Here is an 18,684-nt window from a genome sequence, read left to right as displayed (position 1 = left end):
AATAAAACAGGCTACATTCCATCATGTAACATTATTTGTGGAGTCTGTGTCAATCAAGCTGATACTACCTCTGAAGCTGGAAAAGAGCCTGTTTTTTTTACAGGCTGTGTGAAAGGCGCTACTGTCAAAATCACAAATAAAACAGGCTACATTCCATCGTGTTACAACATTATTTACAGAGTCTGTGTCAATCAAGCTGATACTACCTCTGAAGCTGGAAAAGAGCCTGTTTTTTTCAGGCTGTGTGAAAGGGGCTACTGATAAAAATCATAAATAAAACCTAATCAATGTGTAACATGCACATTTTCTTGCATACACAATAAAGGCGGAGTCGATTTTTGTCGAAGAAGGGTATAGTAAGGTTGTAAGATGTGTGTGTTTGTGAGAAGTGGAATGGGGGGGGGGCAACACAACAGATGGTGCGCCATGCTGCGAAAGACATCGGCTGCCATGGGTGGGAGTGAGATGGGGGGGCGGGGGAGGCTTAGGGGCGTTAGGGGGGCAAGTGGGGGCAGATAAAAGAAAGTGGGATGGGAGGGAAAGTACCCCCCCCCCCCATATAGTGCCAGCGGGGATGACGATGATGATGAGTGTGTGTTTATATGTGCATACCTCCATGTGTGCTTGCAGCCACCATAGTCTCATCATCTCATATACACACACATTTACACACACACACACTCACACACACACACATAGAGAAACACACACCTGCACACAGCTAGTGGGAATAAAAGCGCGTCAATGCTGGAAATGACTTTTAACCCAGTTGTTGTTGTGATGAAGAAGAAATGGTGACGGTCACGTCACATTAATCAGCCTGCAGCCAAATGAACATGTGTGAAGGAAATGTAATCACTCAATCAATGTGTTATTATGTGTGCTGAGCCAAGACTGGAAAACTTACTATCCGGCGTTCCCATCTTCCCGGGCCCATCCTGCACCCCTTCTGCCCACTAATTCCGGCTAACATGTAATGTCCCTCTGATGTACTCCTTCCTGATCCTATCCATCCTGGTCACTCCCAATGAGAGCCTCAGCATCCTCATCTCTGCTACCTCTGGTTAACATGTAATGTCCCTCTGATGTACTCGTTCCTGATCCTATCCATCCTGGTCACTCCCAATGAGAACCTCAGCATCCTCATCTCTGCTGCCTCCGGCTAACATGTAATGTCCCTCTGATGTACTCCTTCCTGATCCTATCCATCCTGGTCACTCCCAATGAGAGCCTCAGCATCCTCATCTCTGCTGCCTCCGGCTAACATGTAATGTCCCTCTGATGTACGTACTCGTTCCTGATCCTATCCATCATGGTCACTCCCAATGAGAACCTCAGCATCCTCATCTCTGCTACCTCCGGCTAACATGTAATGTCCCTCTGATGAACTCGTTCCTGATCCTATCCATCCTGGTCACTCCCAATGAGAGCCTCAGCATCCTCATCTCTGCTGCCTCCGGCTAACATGTAATGTCCCTCTGATGTACTCGTTCCTGATCCTATCCATCATGGTCACTCCCAATGAGAACCTCGGCATCCTCATCTCTGCTGCCTCCGGCTAACATGTAATGTCCCTCTGATGTACTCCTTCCTGATCCTATCCATCCTGGTCACTCCCAATGAGAGCCTCGGCATCCTCATCTCTGCTACCTCCAGTTCTGCTTCCTGTCTTTTTCTCGGTGGGACTGTCTCTAGACCAAACAACATGGCTGGTCTCACTACAGTTTTGTATACCTTTCCTTTCATCCTGCCTGCACACGCTATCTCTTCTCCCTGTAACCTCACTCTTCCATTTGGGTCCCTCTCATTCACACGCACAGGATGATCAGTTTAGTTGGTATATGAGGTGCTGCCTCATTTCAACACACAAATACATATTCAAATATACTCCCTGCCCCATGCCCCATGCCCCCAGCTGGCCCCACCATCAACATGCCATGTGGCGCTTCCTTCCCTCTGGCATACCCAGCAACTCGGCCATGTCTGGCAACTGGAATGGAGGGAACCACATAAGCACATCCATGACGGTAAAAGCCAACTCAATACGTTGGAACGACGGACCGTCACTTTAGTTTCTTTGCAGCCCTAAAATGAACGCCGCACACTTTTGCAGGTACACCTCGTAGACGGTATATAATCACATCAGTGGGAGTAAACGCAACCTGTCACACTGTTAGTCTGCACATGCCACACTTCCAATCCACTGGGGAACGCCGGCAGAATTCCAGTTGCCATGGAGATGTCCAAGCTGTAATAGAATATCAACTTGAGAGAGATTAATTCAGTGGGAAAGAGTTGATTTATTCATCCTGTTGATGCACTTCCTCATGCGCTCTGATGTTTGCCGTCCATTCCCTTACACTTTCTCTCTTAGTCAACAGTGCATGCATTAAAAGCAGACGGGCAGAGGTCTATACATTAGGTACACCTGCACGGTCTTAATGGGATCCAATGCAAGAACGCCATTAGAACAAAAAAAATGCTTGAAATATATTCTATTTGTGACTTTGCAGAATTTCAACACTTTGGCGCAAATCTGGGCTAGGAGCTGATCTGAAAAATCTGAATAAATATGTGAAAAAAATTCATATAATAGAGAAAAGTAAGTTTTACTTTATTTTAGTTTTATTCAAGTATAGTGGCTCTTTGGTTTTCGTCATCAATCCATTCCAAAAGTCCATCACAAACCCAAGCGTATGAAAACCGATGCAATTTCTCCCACAGAAAATAACGTAAATCCAATTAATCCAATTAATCCAATTAATCCAATTAATCCAATTAATCCAATTAATCCAATTAAATTAATTTCAACACTTTGGCACAGATCTGGGAAAAGGCGCTGATGTACACGGTTTTGCAATAAAAAAAAGAATATATATGAAAAAAACAATTTTGTATAATAGAGAAAAGTAAGTTTTACTTTATTTTAGTTTTATTAAAGTACAAAGAAAATAAGGTGAATCCAATTAATCCAATTAAATTAATTTCAACACTTTGGCACAGATCTGGGCAAAGGCGCTGATGTACACGGTTTCGCAATTTTGCTGTACGGCGGATGAGCGGTTAGCATGCAGACCTCACAGCTTTTAGACCGGTGTTCGATTCCACCCTCGGCCATCTCTGTGTGGAGTTTGCATGTGTGTGTTTTCTTCCGGTTTCCTCCCACATTCCAAAAACATGCTAGGTTAATTAGCGACTCCAAATTGTCCATAGGTATGAATGTGAGTGTGAATGGTTGTTTGTCTATATGTGCCATGTGATTGGCTGGCGACCAGTCCAGGGTGTACCCCGCCTCTCGCCTGAAGAAGACAGCTGGGATAGGCTCCAGCACCCCGCCAATTAACCTAGCATGTTTTTGGAATGTGGGAGGAAACCGAAGTACCATGCATGCACGGGGAGAACATGCAAACTCCACACAGAGATGGCCGAGCGTGGAATCGAACACTGGTCTAAAAGCTGTGAGGTCTGCACGCTAACCGCTCATCCGCCGTACAGCCATAATTTAATTTTTTTTAAAAAGGTAAAATTAATTATACTTTGGGCTGCACAGTGACCGAGTGGTTAGCCACACAGCTAGGAGACATGGGTTTGATTCCCTGCTCCCTGTGTGTTTTCTTCCGGTTTCCTCCCACATTCCAAAAACATGCTAGGTTAATTAGCGACTCCAAATTGTCCATCGGTAAGAATGTGAGTGTGAATGGTTGTTTGTCTATATGTGCCCTGTGATTGGCTGGCCACCAGTCCAGGGTGTACCCCGCCTCTCGCCTGAAGAAGACAGCTGGGATAGGCTCCAGCATGCCGTAGAAAATGAATGGATGGATGTTGCGTTACTTCCAGTGTTGTCATGTGCTCTGCAAGCTACCCCATTTAGCAGTACATCATTTGGAAAAGGCAGACATTTTGAAAGTGGCTCCTACTGGAATGCTTCCGGCGTACCTAATGAAGCGCAGAGCACATGCATCTTCCTAAAAAGAAAAAAAAAAAAAAGACGGCCATTTATTCACCTAACAACAACTTCCCGCCTCATAACAAAGAACATTCGTTTGTTTTCATCCCACTCCATCAATCGCGCCTAAGAACTCCCCGACGCGCATCAATCTTGTAAGCACTTTTAGAGCCTTTTCCAAAATGCTGGCACGCAGTTAAAAGTGACAAGTGATGACTCTTCCATGAGTCAACCCTCATGTCACATTCATTGGAGGGGTCCGTAAGTTCATAATTGGTGGAGTGTTTATGTTCCTATATGCATAAATTCATTCATGAGCGCATATGCATGAGCATATGTTGGATACCAGCATGTCTCCGTGCGACCCTCAAGTTCTCCCTCACCTAATTCAATGGACGCCCCCCCCCCCCTTGCTGCCTCCCACGCGGGGGAAGTGAGAGCTCCTATCTTCTTTGCTCCTCTTCTGATAATCCCTTTTAATCTAGGAAGACGGGCGTTGTCGATACGCTGCTGGGAGAGACACTCCATATTGTTTACTCGCTCTGTGCAGTCTAAGGACATTTGAGAGGTGGATGGAGAATAAAAAGGAACATTTAAAAATTAAAAATTAAAAAAGAGGGTGAATGGAAAGTGGAGTGCTGAGGGACAGCTATACTGTGCTACCGTCTGCCTTCATAACAGAGAAATAGGACTTGACATGATTGGCATGTCAAATTATTACAAATTTGAATCAGATTAACCACAAATTTTTGACTAATTAATTATGATTAATCACCGTTAGCAACTATGTCTGAAATATGTAATTTTTTTTACTGTATTTAATGAAGAAAAATATAAATGACAATGGAAGATAAAAACAATATAAAGCTAAATAACAAAAATTATTATTCTTAAAATATAGGCACTGTAACCTTCAATGGTCGGTGTGGGGGTGCTGGAGCCTATCCCAGCTGTCTTGGGGCGAGAGGCGGGACACACAGATCCTGAAGATCTTTGGGGAAAATACTCGAGACAAGGGCTTGCACAGTGGACAAAGTGGGTAGCACGCAGGTCTCACAGTGACGAGACCCAAGTTCAATTCCACCCTCGGCCATCTCTGTGTGGAGTTCTCCCTGGGTTTTCTCCGGGTACTCCGGTTTCCGCCCACATTCCAAAAAAACATGCTAGGTTAATTAGCGACTCCAAATTGTCCATAGGTATGAATGTGAGTGTGAATGGTTGTTTGTCTATATGTGCTTTGTGATTGGCTGTGTGTCCAGGGTGGACCCCGCCTCTCGCCGAAGCTTATCCTCACGAGGGTCGTGGGGGTGCTGGAGCCTATCCCAGCTGTCTTTGAACGAGAGGCGGGGTACACCCTGGACACACAGCCAATCACAAAGCACATATAGACAAACAACCATTCACACTCACATTCATACCTATGGACAATTTGGAGTCGCCAATTAACCTAGCATGTTTTTGGAATGTGGGAGGAAACCGGAGTACCCGGAGAAAACCTGGCCAGAGATGGCCGAGGGTGGAATCGAACTCGGGTCTCCTAGCTGTGTGGCCTGCGCGCTAACCACTCAGTCCATAATACAGTCATTAAGTTTCAAAAATTAATAAATTAATTAATTGATCGCTGTCTTGTGGTTTACTATAGCCTATTATTAGTCTAATCAAATATTGCAATACATTCATTCATTTTCTACCGCTTATCCTCACAAGGGTTGCGGGGGTTGCTGGAGCCTATCCCAGCTGTCTTCAGGCAAGAGGCGGGGTACACCCTGGACTGGTGGCCAGCCAATCACAGGGCACATATAGACAAACAACCATTCACACTCACAATCATACCTATGGACAATTTGGAGTCGCTAATTAACCTAGCATGTTTTTGGAATGTGGGAGGAAACCGGAGATGTCCGAGGGTGGAATTGAACTCGGGTCTTCTAGCTGTGAGACCTGCATGCTAACCACTTTTGCGCCGTGCAGCCCGCATTATGGTTTATAATATATAATATATAGGTTTACAATGGCAAGGATGCTATGAGATGGTGCAGATGTACCTAATTCTGTGCCTGTTGTGTCTCATTACTCTATAATAGAAGCAATACATGCAGCACACATGCAATCGGCATCGAGCATCACTTGACAGCAGCAGACTGCACCCACCGGGTGAAATCCACACAAGGTCAAGGTGTACTTTAGAGGTCAGAGACACACAAACCTGTGGGTGGTCGCCCCAAGAGTGAAGGTGCGGCGATTAAAGAGGCACATCTGTGTGTGTGTGTGTGTGTGTGTGTGTGTGTGTGTGTGTGTGTGTGTGTTGGGAGCATCTGTGTGACACGATGCCTGTGTGTGAATTCAGTGACAGATGTTCATTAGTCTTTGACAAGCCCCACACTGCTCACCTCTCAAAGCAGTGACAGCATGAACATAAGGACCAGGAATACTGCCTTTCATAGGTGGTTTTATAGTATTATTTGATGAAAATACATTTTGGAATATTCCTACTTAGGATTTCTATTACTGGGGGGGTTACATCCATCCATTCACATTAGGGTCACGGGGGGTATGCTGGAGCCTATCCCAGCTGACTTCCGGCGGTGCACCTTGGACTGGTTGCCAGCCAATCACAGGGCACATATAGACAAACAACCATTCACACTCACATTCATACCTATGGACAATTTGGAGTCGCTAATTAACCTAGCATGTTTTTGAAATGTGGGAGGAAACCGGAGTACCCGGAGAAAACCCACGCATGCACGGGGAGAACATGCAAACTCCCCATAGAGATGCCCAAGCGGAGATTCGAACCCAGGTCTTGGCCCTGGCCTACATGCTAACCACTTTGGGCACCGTGCGGTGGAGGGTTTACAGATGAACCTAAAGTGAGTGTTAAATGTGGACAAAAACACTGGGATGTCAACATAAGATGGGGGTGTCCAAAATGCAGCCCAGGTCTTACTGATTTCCTGTCTGTGTGGCCAAAATGACACTTCTCCACCGTGCGGTGGAGGGTTTACAGATGAACCTAAAGTGAGTGTTAAATGTGGACAAAAACACCGGGATGTCAGCATAAGATGGGGGTGTCCAAAATGCAGCCCAGGTCTTACTGATTTCCGGTCTGTGTAGCCTAAATGCCACTTGTCCACCGTGCGGCGGAAGGTTTACAGATGAACCTAAAGTGAGTGTTAAATGTGGACAAAAACACCGGGATGTCAACATAAGACGGGGGTGTCCAAAATGCAGCCCAGGTCTTACTGATTTCCTGTCTGTGTGGCCAAAATGACACTTGTCCACCGTGCGGTGGAGGGTTTACAGATGAACCTAAAGTGAGTGTTAAATGTGGACAAAAACACTGGGATGTCAACATAAGATGGGGGTGTCCAAAATGCAGCCCAGGTCTTACTGATTTCCTGTCTGTGTGGCCAAAATGACACTTGTCCACCGTGCGGTGGAAGGTTTACAGATGAACCTAAAGTGAGTGTTAAATGTGGACAAAAACACTGGGATGTCAACATAAGATGGGGGTGTCCAAAATGCAGCCCAGGTCTTCCAGATTTCCTGTCTGTGTGGCCAAAATGACACTTGTCCACCGTGCGGTGGAGGGTTTACAGATGAACCTAAAGTGAGTGTTAAATGTGGACAAAAACACTGGGATGTCAACATAAGATGGGGGTGTCCAAAATGCAGCCCAGGTCTTACTGATTTCCTGTCTGTGTGGCCAAAATGACACTTGTCCACCGTGCGGTGGAAGGTTTACAGATGAACCTAAAGTGAGTGTTAAATGTGGACAAAAACACCGGGATGTCAACATAAGATGGGGGTGTCCAAAATGCAGCCCATGTCTTCCAGATTTCCTGTCTGTGTGGCCAAAATGACACTTGTCCACCGTGCGGCGGAAGGTTTACAGATGAACCTAAAGTGAGTGTTAAATGTGGACAAAAACACCGGGATGTCAACATAAGATGGGGGTGTCCAAAATGCAGCCCAGGTCTTACTGATTTCCGGTCTGTGTAGCCTAAATGCCACTTGTCCACCATGCGGCGGAAGGTTTACAGATGAACCTAAAGTGAGTGTTAAATGTGGACAAAAACACTGGGATGTCAACATAAGATGAGGGTGTCTAAAATGCAGCCCAGGTCTTACTGATTTCCTAGCTGTGTGGCCTACATGCTAACCACTTTGGTCACCGTGCGGTGGAGGGTTTACAGATGAACCTAAAGTGAGTGTTAAATGTGGACAAAAACACTGGGATGTCAACATAAGATGGGGGTGTCCAAAATGCAGCCCAGGTCTTACTGATTTCCTGTCTGTGTGGCCAAAATGACACTTCTCCACCGTGCGGTGGAGGGTTTACAGATGAACCTAAAGTGAGTTTTAAATGTGGACAAAAACATTGCAATGCAAGATGGGGTTGTCACCCACTGCTATGTATTCAATGCAATGTTTTCCACCCGCTGCCCACCACCACGTACGCCCACTTCTCAGTGGTTGGTTACACTCCTGAGGACTTCCGGTTTGTGCCGCTATCGGAGTTGCTAATAAATGGCGATTTATCTTTTTAAAATGTCGCTTCTTGTATGCACACAATATAATGCTACACAAACAAGCGTTTTTTGTTACTTACTGCTTTCTCTGACGACCAAGTCACGTTGGAACGGCATCTGGCTTCAGCAGTTTGTCGGCTAGTCCAGCTGCATACTGGTCCATGTTCACAAAACAGTCCAGCGTCAAATTCTGTTGACAGATTAAAATATTTTTATATTTTATTTTTTGAATCAGGAACTCCAAACCACTTCTTTACGAATTATAAGCAAATGTAGCTTTCCCTTTATGAGCCATTATTAGAAACGTAAACAGAGAGGGAGGGCTTGGGAGAGGGCTTACCTGGTTTACAGCCACGTCCATATAAGGCAGTGTGCTCCTCTGTGACATCACAAAGGTGCAGTTTTACCACGCCTTCTGAAACTGAGCGTTTTGAGCCATCCAAAACTTTTTTCACGGCTCACTTCCATATGCGAAAATGTCATTACCTGAAACGTTGGCATAGTTTAACACAAGAATACAACATTACAAAAACATTTATAGGTCAGAAATGTGGAAAAAGCATAATAGGTTCTCTTTAAAAGTAGATTCCAGTCAATTTTGCATATGAGGTGACATTTAAAAGATGGCTGCCAGTACTTTCATGCATGAAATGTACATTTGCAAGTAGAACCGAGTGGACGAGATGTGTGTAGTGAGAGTTTACAGAGTGTGTGTGTGTGTGTGTGTGTGTGTGTGGCATGAAGGTGATCAGCCAATCGCACCAATCGTAGCCAGGCGAGGGTGTGATGTTCTTGCAAAAGTTGAATGTGTTAGCCAGAAGTGACCACCAAAGGCAGGGTGAGAGAAGCTGAAAAGAAAAAGGTGACTCGTCAGGACCGGGGAAAGCGTAGTTTGTGTGATTTTTTTTAAGTGTGGGATGAAGGAGAGAACACAAAATGTCCAGAAAAGGAGGCAATGAGTTGGACTGAATACCATGTGACAGGTCCAGCTGGGGGTTTGCCCACCCTGCAGCACCGCAAAAAAAAAAAAACCTCAATATGGACGCCAATTACTGCTGCCCACATGACCGTGCCATGGCGGCGTCCTCCTCCTCTTCGCCTCTCCTTCACCCTCCATGAAAGATAAATAAATAAATTTTTAAACACACACACACACACACACACACCATCTGTGAAGTAACAAAGCTCACCACTGCAATGCACAAGCTCACCTCTTGGGCCACTTCATTAGGGACACCTGCACACTCATCTCATGGCATCCAATGCAAGATTGCTTTGAAAAAATAAGGAAAATAATTACTGCACTATTTTGATTGGGTATTACTGTAGACCAGCGGTCTCAAACTCAATTTACTTGGGGGCCATTGGAGCTTGGGTCTGGGTGAGACTGGGCGTACATGATACCATACAGCATCCATATCAAACTTGTGCGGGGTCGCACTAACATTAAACTTTCATATCAAGGCGGGGGCCTCAAACTAGTGTCCTGCGGGCCACATTTTGGCCACGCGATAATGCTTTAAAACTTTAATATATTTAATTAAAAGGCAGAATTTCTGGTACACACTTGTGGAACTGTGCAACTTTTAACATCAATTCTGCACCATAACAATGTCACAATTTATAATAGCCCCCATGTTTTGCATTTGTCACATATTTTACTATATGATATAACTTTATTTACATGTTTAGAAAGTTACATAATGCAACACGTTTGCATAATTCTACATATCTGAAAGGGAAGTAGGAAGAAGCAGAGCTTATCAATGTTAATGTTAAAATTCACGTTTATTAACTTAAAATCATTCAGGTGAAGAATGGAGGCCTACTTTTAAAAAAAAATTGCTTTTTTGGGGATTATGTAATTGCATCCTGCCTGGTAATTATTAGCATTACATTTAAAAGCATTAATTTAAACCCAAAAAAAGTCAGTCCACTCACAAATAAATATTTTGCAATGAAATGAGGGCTTCAAGATTCGCATTAAAAATTAATTAATCAGTATTAATATCATTGTATAACAAATGGGGTGTAATGTTACAAATTAGAATGGGCCTTTTCAAATCCTCCTTTACATGATCGTTTTTTTTTTCTTTTCTCCAAGACATGCAACCTCCTTCGTTGCACGGTGCAAAGCAGGGTGCAGAGTAATGAACAGATGCTGGTGGAATTAGCGAAGAAATACTGGGGCCCTCCCACAAGGGCCACTCTTGGCAGGGGCCGCATGGCGCAGCTGGCAGCGTGTGGACGTGCATGCATGCTCGCCACCTCCTCCATGCAGAATGGTGGTGTACATTTTTTTTAACGAAAAACCTGTATGGACCGGGACAAAAATTCACCCTTGTAGCTTAAATTAATTAAGACAGAAAGTTAATTAATAATGTGGATTAATGCATCATATTTATATTTTATTATTTGTACAATTAAATGCTCACTTCCAACAATGCAGAAATTAATAAAAACACTCAAAATACGTTTTTTGTGTTGTTTTACCAGACAAAATAAAAAAAAAAATTATGGCATAAACTAGTTTATTCTCCACTCAATAATCAACAACAACACTTCCTTACACTGACAGCCCTCGTGCAACCCGGAACCCGGAACCCGGAAGTCCTGGTGAATGACACAGCATTATAACATTATTGTGGGTCACCACGATGCTTTATTAACTATTTATTAATATTTTTTGTCGATTTGAATAGCACGTCTTACTTTAGCGTGTCAGTGTATGTACCAAATGTAAATATTTTGCACGTCTAATTACCTTGTCTGCAAACACAACGACAGGTAAGACTCGAATCTTAAAAATAATCATTACGTTTGATTTTACTGCTAAAATCCACCATATAAACTCTATGAATGTTTTTATTATGTGTGTTTTTCAACTAATCAGTAATGTAATGTGGAAAAACTGGACGTTTTTAGCTAGGTAATTATGTCTTAAATATCCATATTGTTTTCTTATACTGTACGTTTCAATGGCACACGTGACTTCCGTTTTGTTCATGTCAATTTTAGCTTTTTTGAACATGAAATAAATTAACATGTTTAAAATATGACTTACAGTACCATGTAATAATGTAATGTAAAAACGGCATGTCTATTTTTTTTTCTGGTAATTCAAATTTAATCGCAAAGTTGCCATTTGGAGCTAAAATAGGAACATATAAATAAATGTCTGTGTTTCTATGGGACATTTTGGCCCCTGCGGACCACTACAGTTAACATATGGTACCACAGGCAGTGGTCCTCCAGTGTCTGCATGCTTCCATTCTCGTATTGATCGGAGATATCAGCATTAATGTCATCTGGTCTCACAGTGAGGAATATTATTATTATAATGAGTTTGTATGATTATAATTTGTATTTTTTATGTACTTATACACTTGAAAGAGAGGCCTGGATGGGTTGCTTGTGTATTAAAACACGCAGATATCGTTATTTCAAAAGACAATTAGCCAATGGATATATTGTTTTCACAATTAAGCATATTAAATACAATAATAAAAGTATTTTTACACAGATGATAAATAATTTACCTGGCAAAATGACAAATATGTATTTGAAAAAGAATATGAATACGTTCCACAGTAATAAAATTTAAATAACGTTTTAAAAAAATGGCCAACACTACATTAATTGAATGATTTATAGACTCGAATCTATTAAAAATATGATCAAAAATAATAACGTATTGAAGTGACTCTCAACATAATTAGCTTTTTAATTTACTTTTTTGTTACATTTCATTACTGGTTTTAGACAATGACAATAATCCTTTTGACACATTTTTAATCCTTAAAAAGTTTATATTTCTTAGTAAATTGCAATTAAATATTTTGGTGGTTGCTAAATTTAATTTATTAAAAATAATGATATTTACGAGGAGCCTTTTTTTGGAGAGTGAGTGCAATGCTCGATCATATCAGACAATTCTAAAACATCTTTGTGTTTTATTAGTGTATTTAGTCATATTACATGTGTTGTTATTTTGTACACACAATACTGCACAATGCACAACAGTATAGGAGCAGTAATCAGATTACAGGAGAACATTTGAAGGAAGTTCATGTAAGGATTGTCATTAGTTGTGGAAAAAGGCGCCCAGGTCCTCGTAGGGGCCCTCCTGGAAGGGGGGAATGTTCTCCCGGGTTCCCGAGGGGCCAAACGTCAAACCTCGACCGGATCTGGAACCGCTGAGTCCGGAGTAATGCATGGAGTAGTGATAGTTCCGTTCCACGTCGCACTCCTGTTGCTTCCCGGCCACGCAGCCCGGCCCCGCGGGGCTGTGCTGACCCTCGTAGTCCGGGCTGATGTAGTCCGGGGACGTTGCTCCGGCGGGGTACGCCGCTTCGTAGCCGGCGCCGTACGAGTGTGGCCGCAGGTTGGTGCCGGCGCCTTGGTAGCCGGGGCTGGACAGACGGCACCGGTAGGAGGAATAGGGGTGCACGGAGAAAGGGGATCCCGGCATGTGGAAACGCGCAGAGTCCGGCTCGGTGAGGAAGTTGCGGCTGTTCAGCTGCAGGCACCCGGCCACCAGGTTGGTGGTGGGCTGGGAGAGGCCTTTGCACAGCATCTGAACGTAGCTCACCACGTCGGGGCGCTTCCCGTTGCGGAGGATCTCCCCCAGGGCCAGGATGTAGTTCTTGGCCAGGCGAAGGGTCTCGATTTTGGACAGTTTCTGGGTCTTTGAGTAGCAAGGGACCACCTTGCGGAGGTTGTCCAGGGCAGAGTTCAGGTCGTGCATGCGCGTCCGCTCCCGAGCGTTCGCCTTGATTCTGCGCACCCGGGAGCGCTCCACCCGGGCCGGGCTCATCTTGCGCTTCTTTGGGCCGCGCTTCTTGGGCTTGTCCCCGCCCCCCTCGTCCCCGTCCTCGCCCTGTTCTTCCTCCGCGTCCTCCTCTTCCTCCTCCTCCTCCTCATCTTCATCGTCGTCGTCGCCTGCCATCTCGGACTCGGCTCGACTGCTGCCCCCCCGCGGCTCGTCCATCTCGTCCTCCCCTGCCAGGTGGCCAGACTCCACCTTGACCTTGCAGTCCACGCTGTCTTTGTCCTCGGTCCAGTCCGCCGCGAGCCTCTGAACGTCCGGCAGAACCTCACTGAACAGACGGCTCAACATTGTTCCGAGTCCACCTGCAAAGAGAGGCAAGGCGGCCCAATGGAGGCTTTTTACTCACTTTGTCCTTTGGAATGTCTGGGAAAAATGAGGATGATGATGGTGGTGGTGGAAACTTCCAGCACATTATTGGGTACACCTGGAATCTGATGACATGGAGCTGCAAGAATCCGCATAATGCTCACTTTTGATGCATTTGTTGAACATTATTTTGGTAATGTCAGTAAAAAAGGTGGTATTTTTGGTACAACTGTTTGAATGAGGGGTGTCCAAAGTGTGGCCCAGGGGCCTACTGCGGCATTCAGTTCATTTCTGATTGGCCAGTGACACATACAGGTTCTTACAATTCCAAAAAAGCAGATTTAAAAAAAAATATATATATTTTACACACATGTATTAGCATATTGGATTATTTTATTCTAATATAATGTTTAAATTTAAATGCCGTCACAGTTTGATCGGCTTCTGTACGTCCTGTGCCGGAGCGCCGGCAGGTCCCTCATGATGGATGTTTAGGGTGCTGTCCAATAGATTAGTCTGTCGCCCACAGCCACACAAATGGACCACATGATACAGAAAGGAAGCCAAAAATTAAACGAGGGGGGAAATTCGTACAATTTATAGCAGGGGCGTCCAAAGTGAGACCCTGTGAGCTTTTTAAAAAAATAATATTATTATTATTGGCCCATGGCACATTGTAGAAAGAAAATGAAACAAATAGGTGTTTTTTTTTTTAATTTACCTGTTTTAGAATTAAAAAATAATAATAATAATCCCAAAAAACCTCAAGGTTATTTTAGTGATTTAGAAGGATGGAACGAGGCTTGGCTTGAATTGGCAAACAAATCAACTGACATCATTTCATTTAAATTAAATTAATATCAAAACAACTCTCAGAAGAGAAGCTCTCCGGTGTGCACCCGCCCCCCCCCCCTTACCCCATCCCACACACGCCTAATATTATAAGCATAAAGTAATTAATGCCAGCATATATTTTGTCAATTATCCTGCATGTATCCCTGAGGAGAGTTCAATCCCCACGGCCATGCTGTTATACACACACACACACACACACGTATGTACACACAGTATTTCTGTATTTAATGGATAAATCCTGCTTTTTTCCCTCTCCATGCAGTGTGCATGCGTCCGTGAAAGACAACAACAAAATGTGGAGTAATGAGGAGTGGAGATGGAGAGCTCAAAAGAGGAGTGACGTGTTGAGCGGAGAGAAACGGCTAACATATCGCCGACGGTGGCATTGCAACAAAGAAACTTGGATGAGATTTGGAAGCCTACCTCAGGTTTGTTTACACCATCTCTCTCCGGGTGCGGCGCCGATGCGTTGTGCGAGAGGCGGATTTGCCGTGTGTGTGTGTGTTCCGCTCGCACCTACCTTCACTCCCTCTCCTCTTCCCTCCTCCTCCTCCTCTGCGGCCACCCTGCCTCTGTCTGCAGCCCCAGACGCGTGGAGGGAGGACTGCACGGGTGAGTTGCATCGCAGGCTGTGATGCCAGGCCCATATGGCTGGCACGTCATTGGCAAGAGCCATCACATGAGAGCCGGTGATTGACATGCGGCCGCATTCACAGAGACTGGCTTTCCCCCTGGGGTGGGTGGGGTGGTGGTGGTGGCGGTGGTGGTGGTGGGGGAGAGAAGAACTCGCCATCTGTCACCAGGAGCTGAAAGAGGAAAAATGAAGTGAGCGGTAAATGACAAACACACACAGAAAAATGGACTGCTTATGTTATAAGAGTAAAAAAAATGGCATGGATCTCATAGGGAAGGGTTAGAGTTCTTACTAGAAATAATCCTAACACAGAATAATCCCATGGTCATCACATTTAAAGCATGCAAATGAGAGGATGATGCAATCCGTACAGTACTACTGGACATAATTGCAGTGTTATAGTATTCCACTGCGTCATATTTACAGCTGTCTCATGTTGCGGTTAGTATGTCTATGGCTACAATATCACAGTATTGCAGTTTAAAGGTTTTGGGGGGGGATTTTGATGCATCATTTTGACCCAACATCCACAATGCTCATGTAAGATATCAACACATACAGTATATCTTTCTCGATTTGTTTTTGCCTTCTAAAGATACAAAAACAGCTAAAAATGCACGTAATGGGGGAAAACAGGTTCATCCTACAAAGCAGGGGGTGTCAAACACGCGGCCACTAGTTTGAGGCCCCCCGCCTTGATATGAAAGTTTAATGTTAGTGCGGCCCGCGCAAGTTTGATATGGATGCTGTATGGTATCATGTACCCAGAAAAAATTATTACGTTTGATTCATGTTCATGTTAAAGGTTAAATAACTGTTAATAGTTATCCTCCCTATCCGTGTGGAAGTGGTACGTTTTTGGCTATTTAAGTTGAAAGGAAATAACTTGGAGGCTACCGTTTAGGTCGCTAGCTCTCTAGTTTGCGAGTTAGCATGTGTCTCAAGACCCTGCAGTTGCGCAATATGTTGTAAATAAAAAGAGTATAAATGTGACTATAGTCGTGTTTTGTCATGTCTACAGGGCTCTAATAATGCTTTGTTAATTTTAATGTGAAAAAAATAATTTGTCTACCCACCAACTATATGTGGTTTCTTAAGATTTTATTATTCGCAGTTTTATTATTATTATTATATTTATTTATTTATTATATGGGGGGGGCTAGTCATAAGCCCCCACCAGCTCACCGCCTCTTCCATGTTGCCACTCCAGAGTAATCTTACTTCATATGATGCACACAGAGCAATGAACAACTCCCTGCTCCGTGAGGCGTTCAAAAGCACTCATAATTATGAGAGTTATGTGCTAATTGTTTCAATTTGGGAACCTAGGCAGTACAGCATTGTATAGAACAATGCAGTATAGCAATCATCATACTGTAGTGTAATAGAGTATAGATATTTAAGCATGTAGTGCTGCACTGCATCAAAGTAAGGTAACTAAACGTCTTATAATTATGTAATATAAATTAATTAACACCATATTTGCTCAGTTCCTACTTCTCCGACTGTGCAAATGAGATTTTAAGATGACGAATACGCTGTTTAAATGAAAAATTATTGACAATATTATTCAATTCGTTTCCCATGACAGGAAGAGGAAATACGCACAATAAGGCGGCCGTCATAAAGCTGGGATGTCAGAGTGCAATTGCCTAAACGAGTCAATTGAACCTAGCTAAAGCAGCCTGCCCTTTTGCGCTTCGCAACTTGCCAAGCCTGGCATGGCTGCCTTTGGGTGAGCTGGCTGAGGCCTAAAGTGGCACAGGCACAGATTTGCAGAGACAAGAGGGAGAGGAATGCCAAATAGACACAGAAGGAACCATTTACACAAAGGACAGGTTGATGTTTACATTGCGGCAATTAATTCTGTCATTGCACACGTTCTATATGCCACTGCGGAATTACACTATCCACAATTACATCTTTATATGTTACAGTATTAGCACCTCTCAAAATGATACATTTTTATAAATGTGTGTATAGGAATGTTTTTGTTAGCTCTGTACAGGCAGAATTTCTATTACAGCACCTGCATAGGAGTACCTAATAAAGTGACCTGATTTCAGAACCACAGTTTGAATGCAATGAGATATTATCAGTACAGTCTATAGGATATAAATGGAATATATAAACAGGGGAAAAAGTGGTTAGCACACAGGCCTCACAGCTAGGAGACCAGAGTTCAATTCCACCCTCGGCCATCTCCGTGTGGAGTTTGCATGTTCTCCCCGTGCATGTGTGGGTTTTCTCCCACATTCCAAAAACATGCTAGGTTAATTAGCGACTCCAAATTGTCCATAGGTATGAATGTGAGTGTGAATGGTTGTTTGTCTATATGTGCCCTGTGATTGGCTGGCCTGAAGACAGCTGGGATAGGCTCCAGCGATGATAAGCAATAGAAAATGAATGAATTAATGAACCCATGTGTTAGATTATTTTTTTTCAAGAGGTTTACACAGTTTATGATTTAGTGCTGGGTGACATCTAGTGGTGACAAAAAGTTAGTGCAGCTTAATATAAAACCTGCCCTGACAGGGTGGCAAACAGTGACCTCTAGTGGTGTATTGAAGTATGCCAAACCTTCCCGTCAAGTACTGTTAACTTTTTATTTTATATTTAGAGTCTCGGTTGCTTCCATATGAAATTATTATAATAGTCAAAAGCAATAAATTAATCTTGCAATAAATAACAGTGCATGAAAGACAAAGTTAGCATCAACAATCAAAACGTCAAGTACATTCTAGTGCATGAAGTGAAATGGTACCAACTATTGCTCAAAAGATGGGCTTTAAAATGCCTCAGACCACAATAAGTTTGTGGTATAATTGAAACCACAAGTTTTATTCCATGGAACAATCAGAAGAGGCTTGATATTGAAAGCTAACTGGCAAGAACGCCGCTAATTACAAAACAGTTAGCAATAGGATACAAACACTCACCAATTCCGTAGTTCTAATCAAAGCACCTGCTCCTTTCAACGTGGCGTCGCGCTGGTAAACGACCCTTATACTCCGACAATGCACGCATTACGTTTCAGACTTTTAGACACTGAAATAACGACGTCAGACACTTCTACACACCTGCAAAAACTTTTTTGGGTTATTTTTCCCCATTATGCACCTAACCACACCGGTGTCTAATCTCTTCCGGATAATGTACCGCACTGATTGGTGGCGCACCATCACGTGGCTTGGTGACACCCTATCACGTGACAGTGACGTTGCAAAGGCAGTGACGTCACACGCACAGGTAATGTAATCCAATAATAATAATAATAATAAAAAAACAATAACAACCATAATAATAATAATAATAATAAACTGTTCTATCTGGGTTACATATATACCAGGAAACGAAATGTCCGAGTATTGAACGATAGCTGTTATAGCTAGCTATATAGCTATAGCTATCAATACAATACAATAGCTATTGAAAGATAGCTAGCTCGATTTTACGATACGATACTGTGTAGTTTATATTGATTTAGAAGTGTAGAGACGAATACAATCATTTATCAAACACTTTACCTGTTAATTCTTATTCGTGCACTGCTTGTGTTTACTTTTCATTGTAAAGC

General features: G+C 43.4%; 1 protein-coding gene across 2 annotated transcripts; it reads right to left on the bottom strand.

Moving 5' to 3' along the window:
- Positions 1–12,236: 12,236 nt before the first annotated feature.
- LOC131109285 (neurogenic differentiation factor 2-like) lies at positions 12,237–15,269 on the bottom strand. 2 transcript variants are annotated; one of them, XM_078788830.1, is made up of 2 exons: positions 14,994–15,269; positions 12,237–13,614 (listed from the first exon to the last, which is right to left on the bottom strand). In XM_078788830.1, exons 1-2 carry the CDS (start codon positions 15,118–15,120, stop codon positions 12,566–12,568), a joined length of 1,176 nt encoding a protein of 391 aa, XP_078644956.1. In that variant the 5' UTR covers positions 15,121–15,269; the 3' UTR covers positions 12,237–12,565. The 2 variants fall into 2 exon arrangements, with proteins under 2 accessions (XP_078644956.1, XP_057917101.2); XM_058061118.2 differs by having other exon boundaries at positions 14,897–15,044.
- Positions 15,270–18,684: the final 3,415 nt, after the last annotated feature.

Source organism: Doryrhamphus excisus, unplaced genomic scaffold (assembly GCF_037039965.1).
Source record: "Doryrhamphus excisus strain RoL-2023G ecotype Guam unplaced genomic scaffold, RoL_Dexc_Guam_v1.1 HiC_scaffold_24, whole genome shotgun sequence".
Classification (NCBI taxonomy): Eukaryota; Metazoa; Chordata; class Actinopteri; order Syngnathiformes; family Syngnathidae; genus Doryrhamphus; species Doryrhamphus excisus.
The sequence above is the reverse complement of the archived record's forward strand: the minus strand, read 5'-3'. Positions and strand labels throughout refer to the sequence as shown.

Coding starts and splice junctions, on each gene's coding strand:
- LOC131109285 (XM_078788830.1), bottom strand. CDS start 15,120: ATGGGCCTGGCATCACAGCCTGCGATGCAACTCACCCGTGCAGTCCTC. Junction 13,615..14,993: donor GAAGAGGAGAGGGAGTGAAG/GTAGGTGCGAGC, acceptor CTCTCTTTGCAG/GTGGACTCGGAACAATGTTG.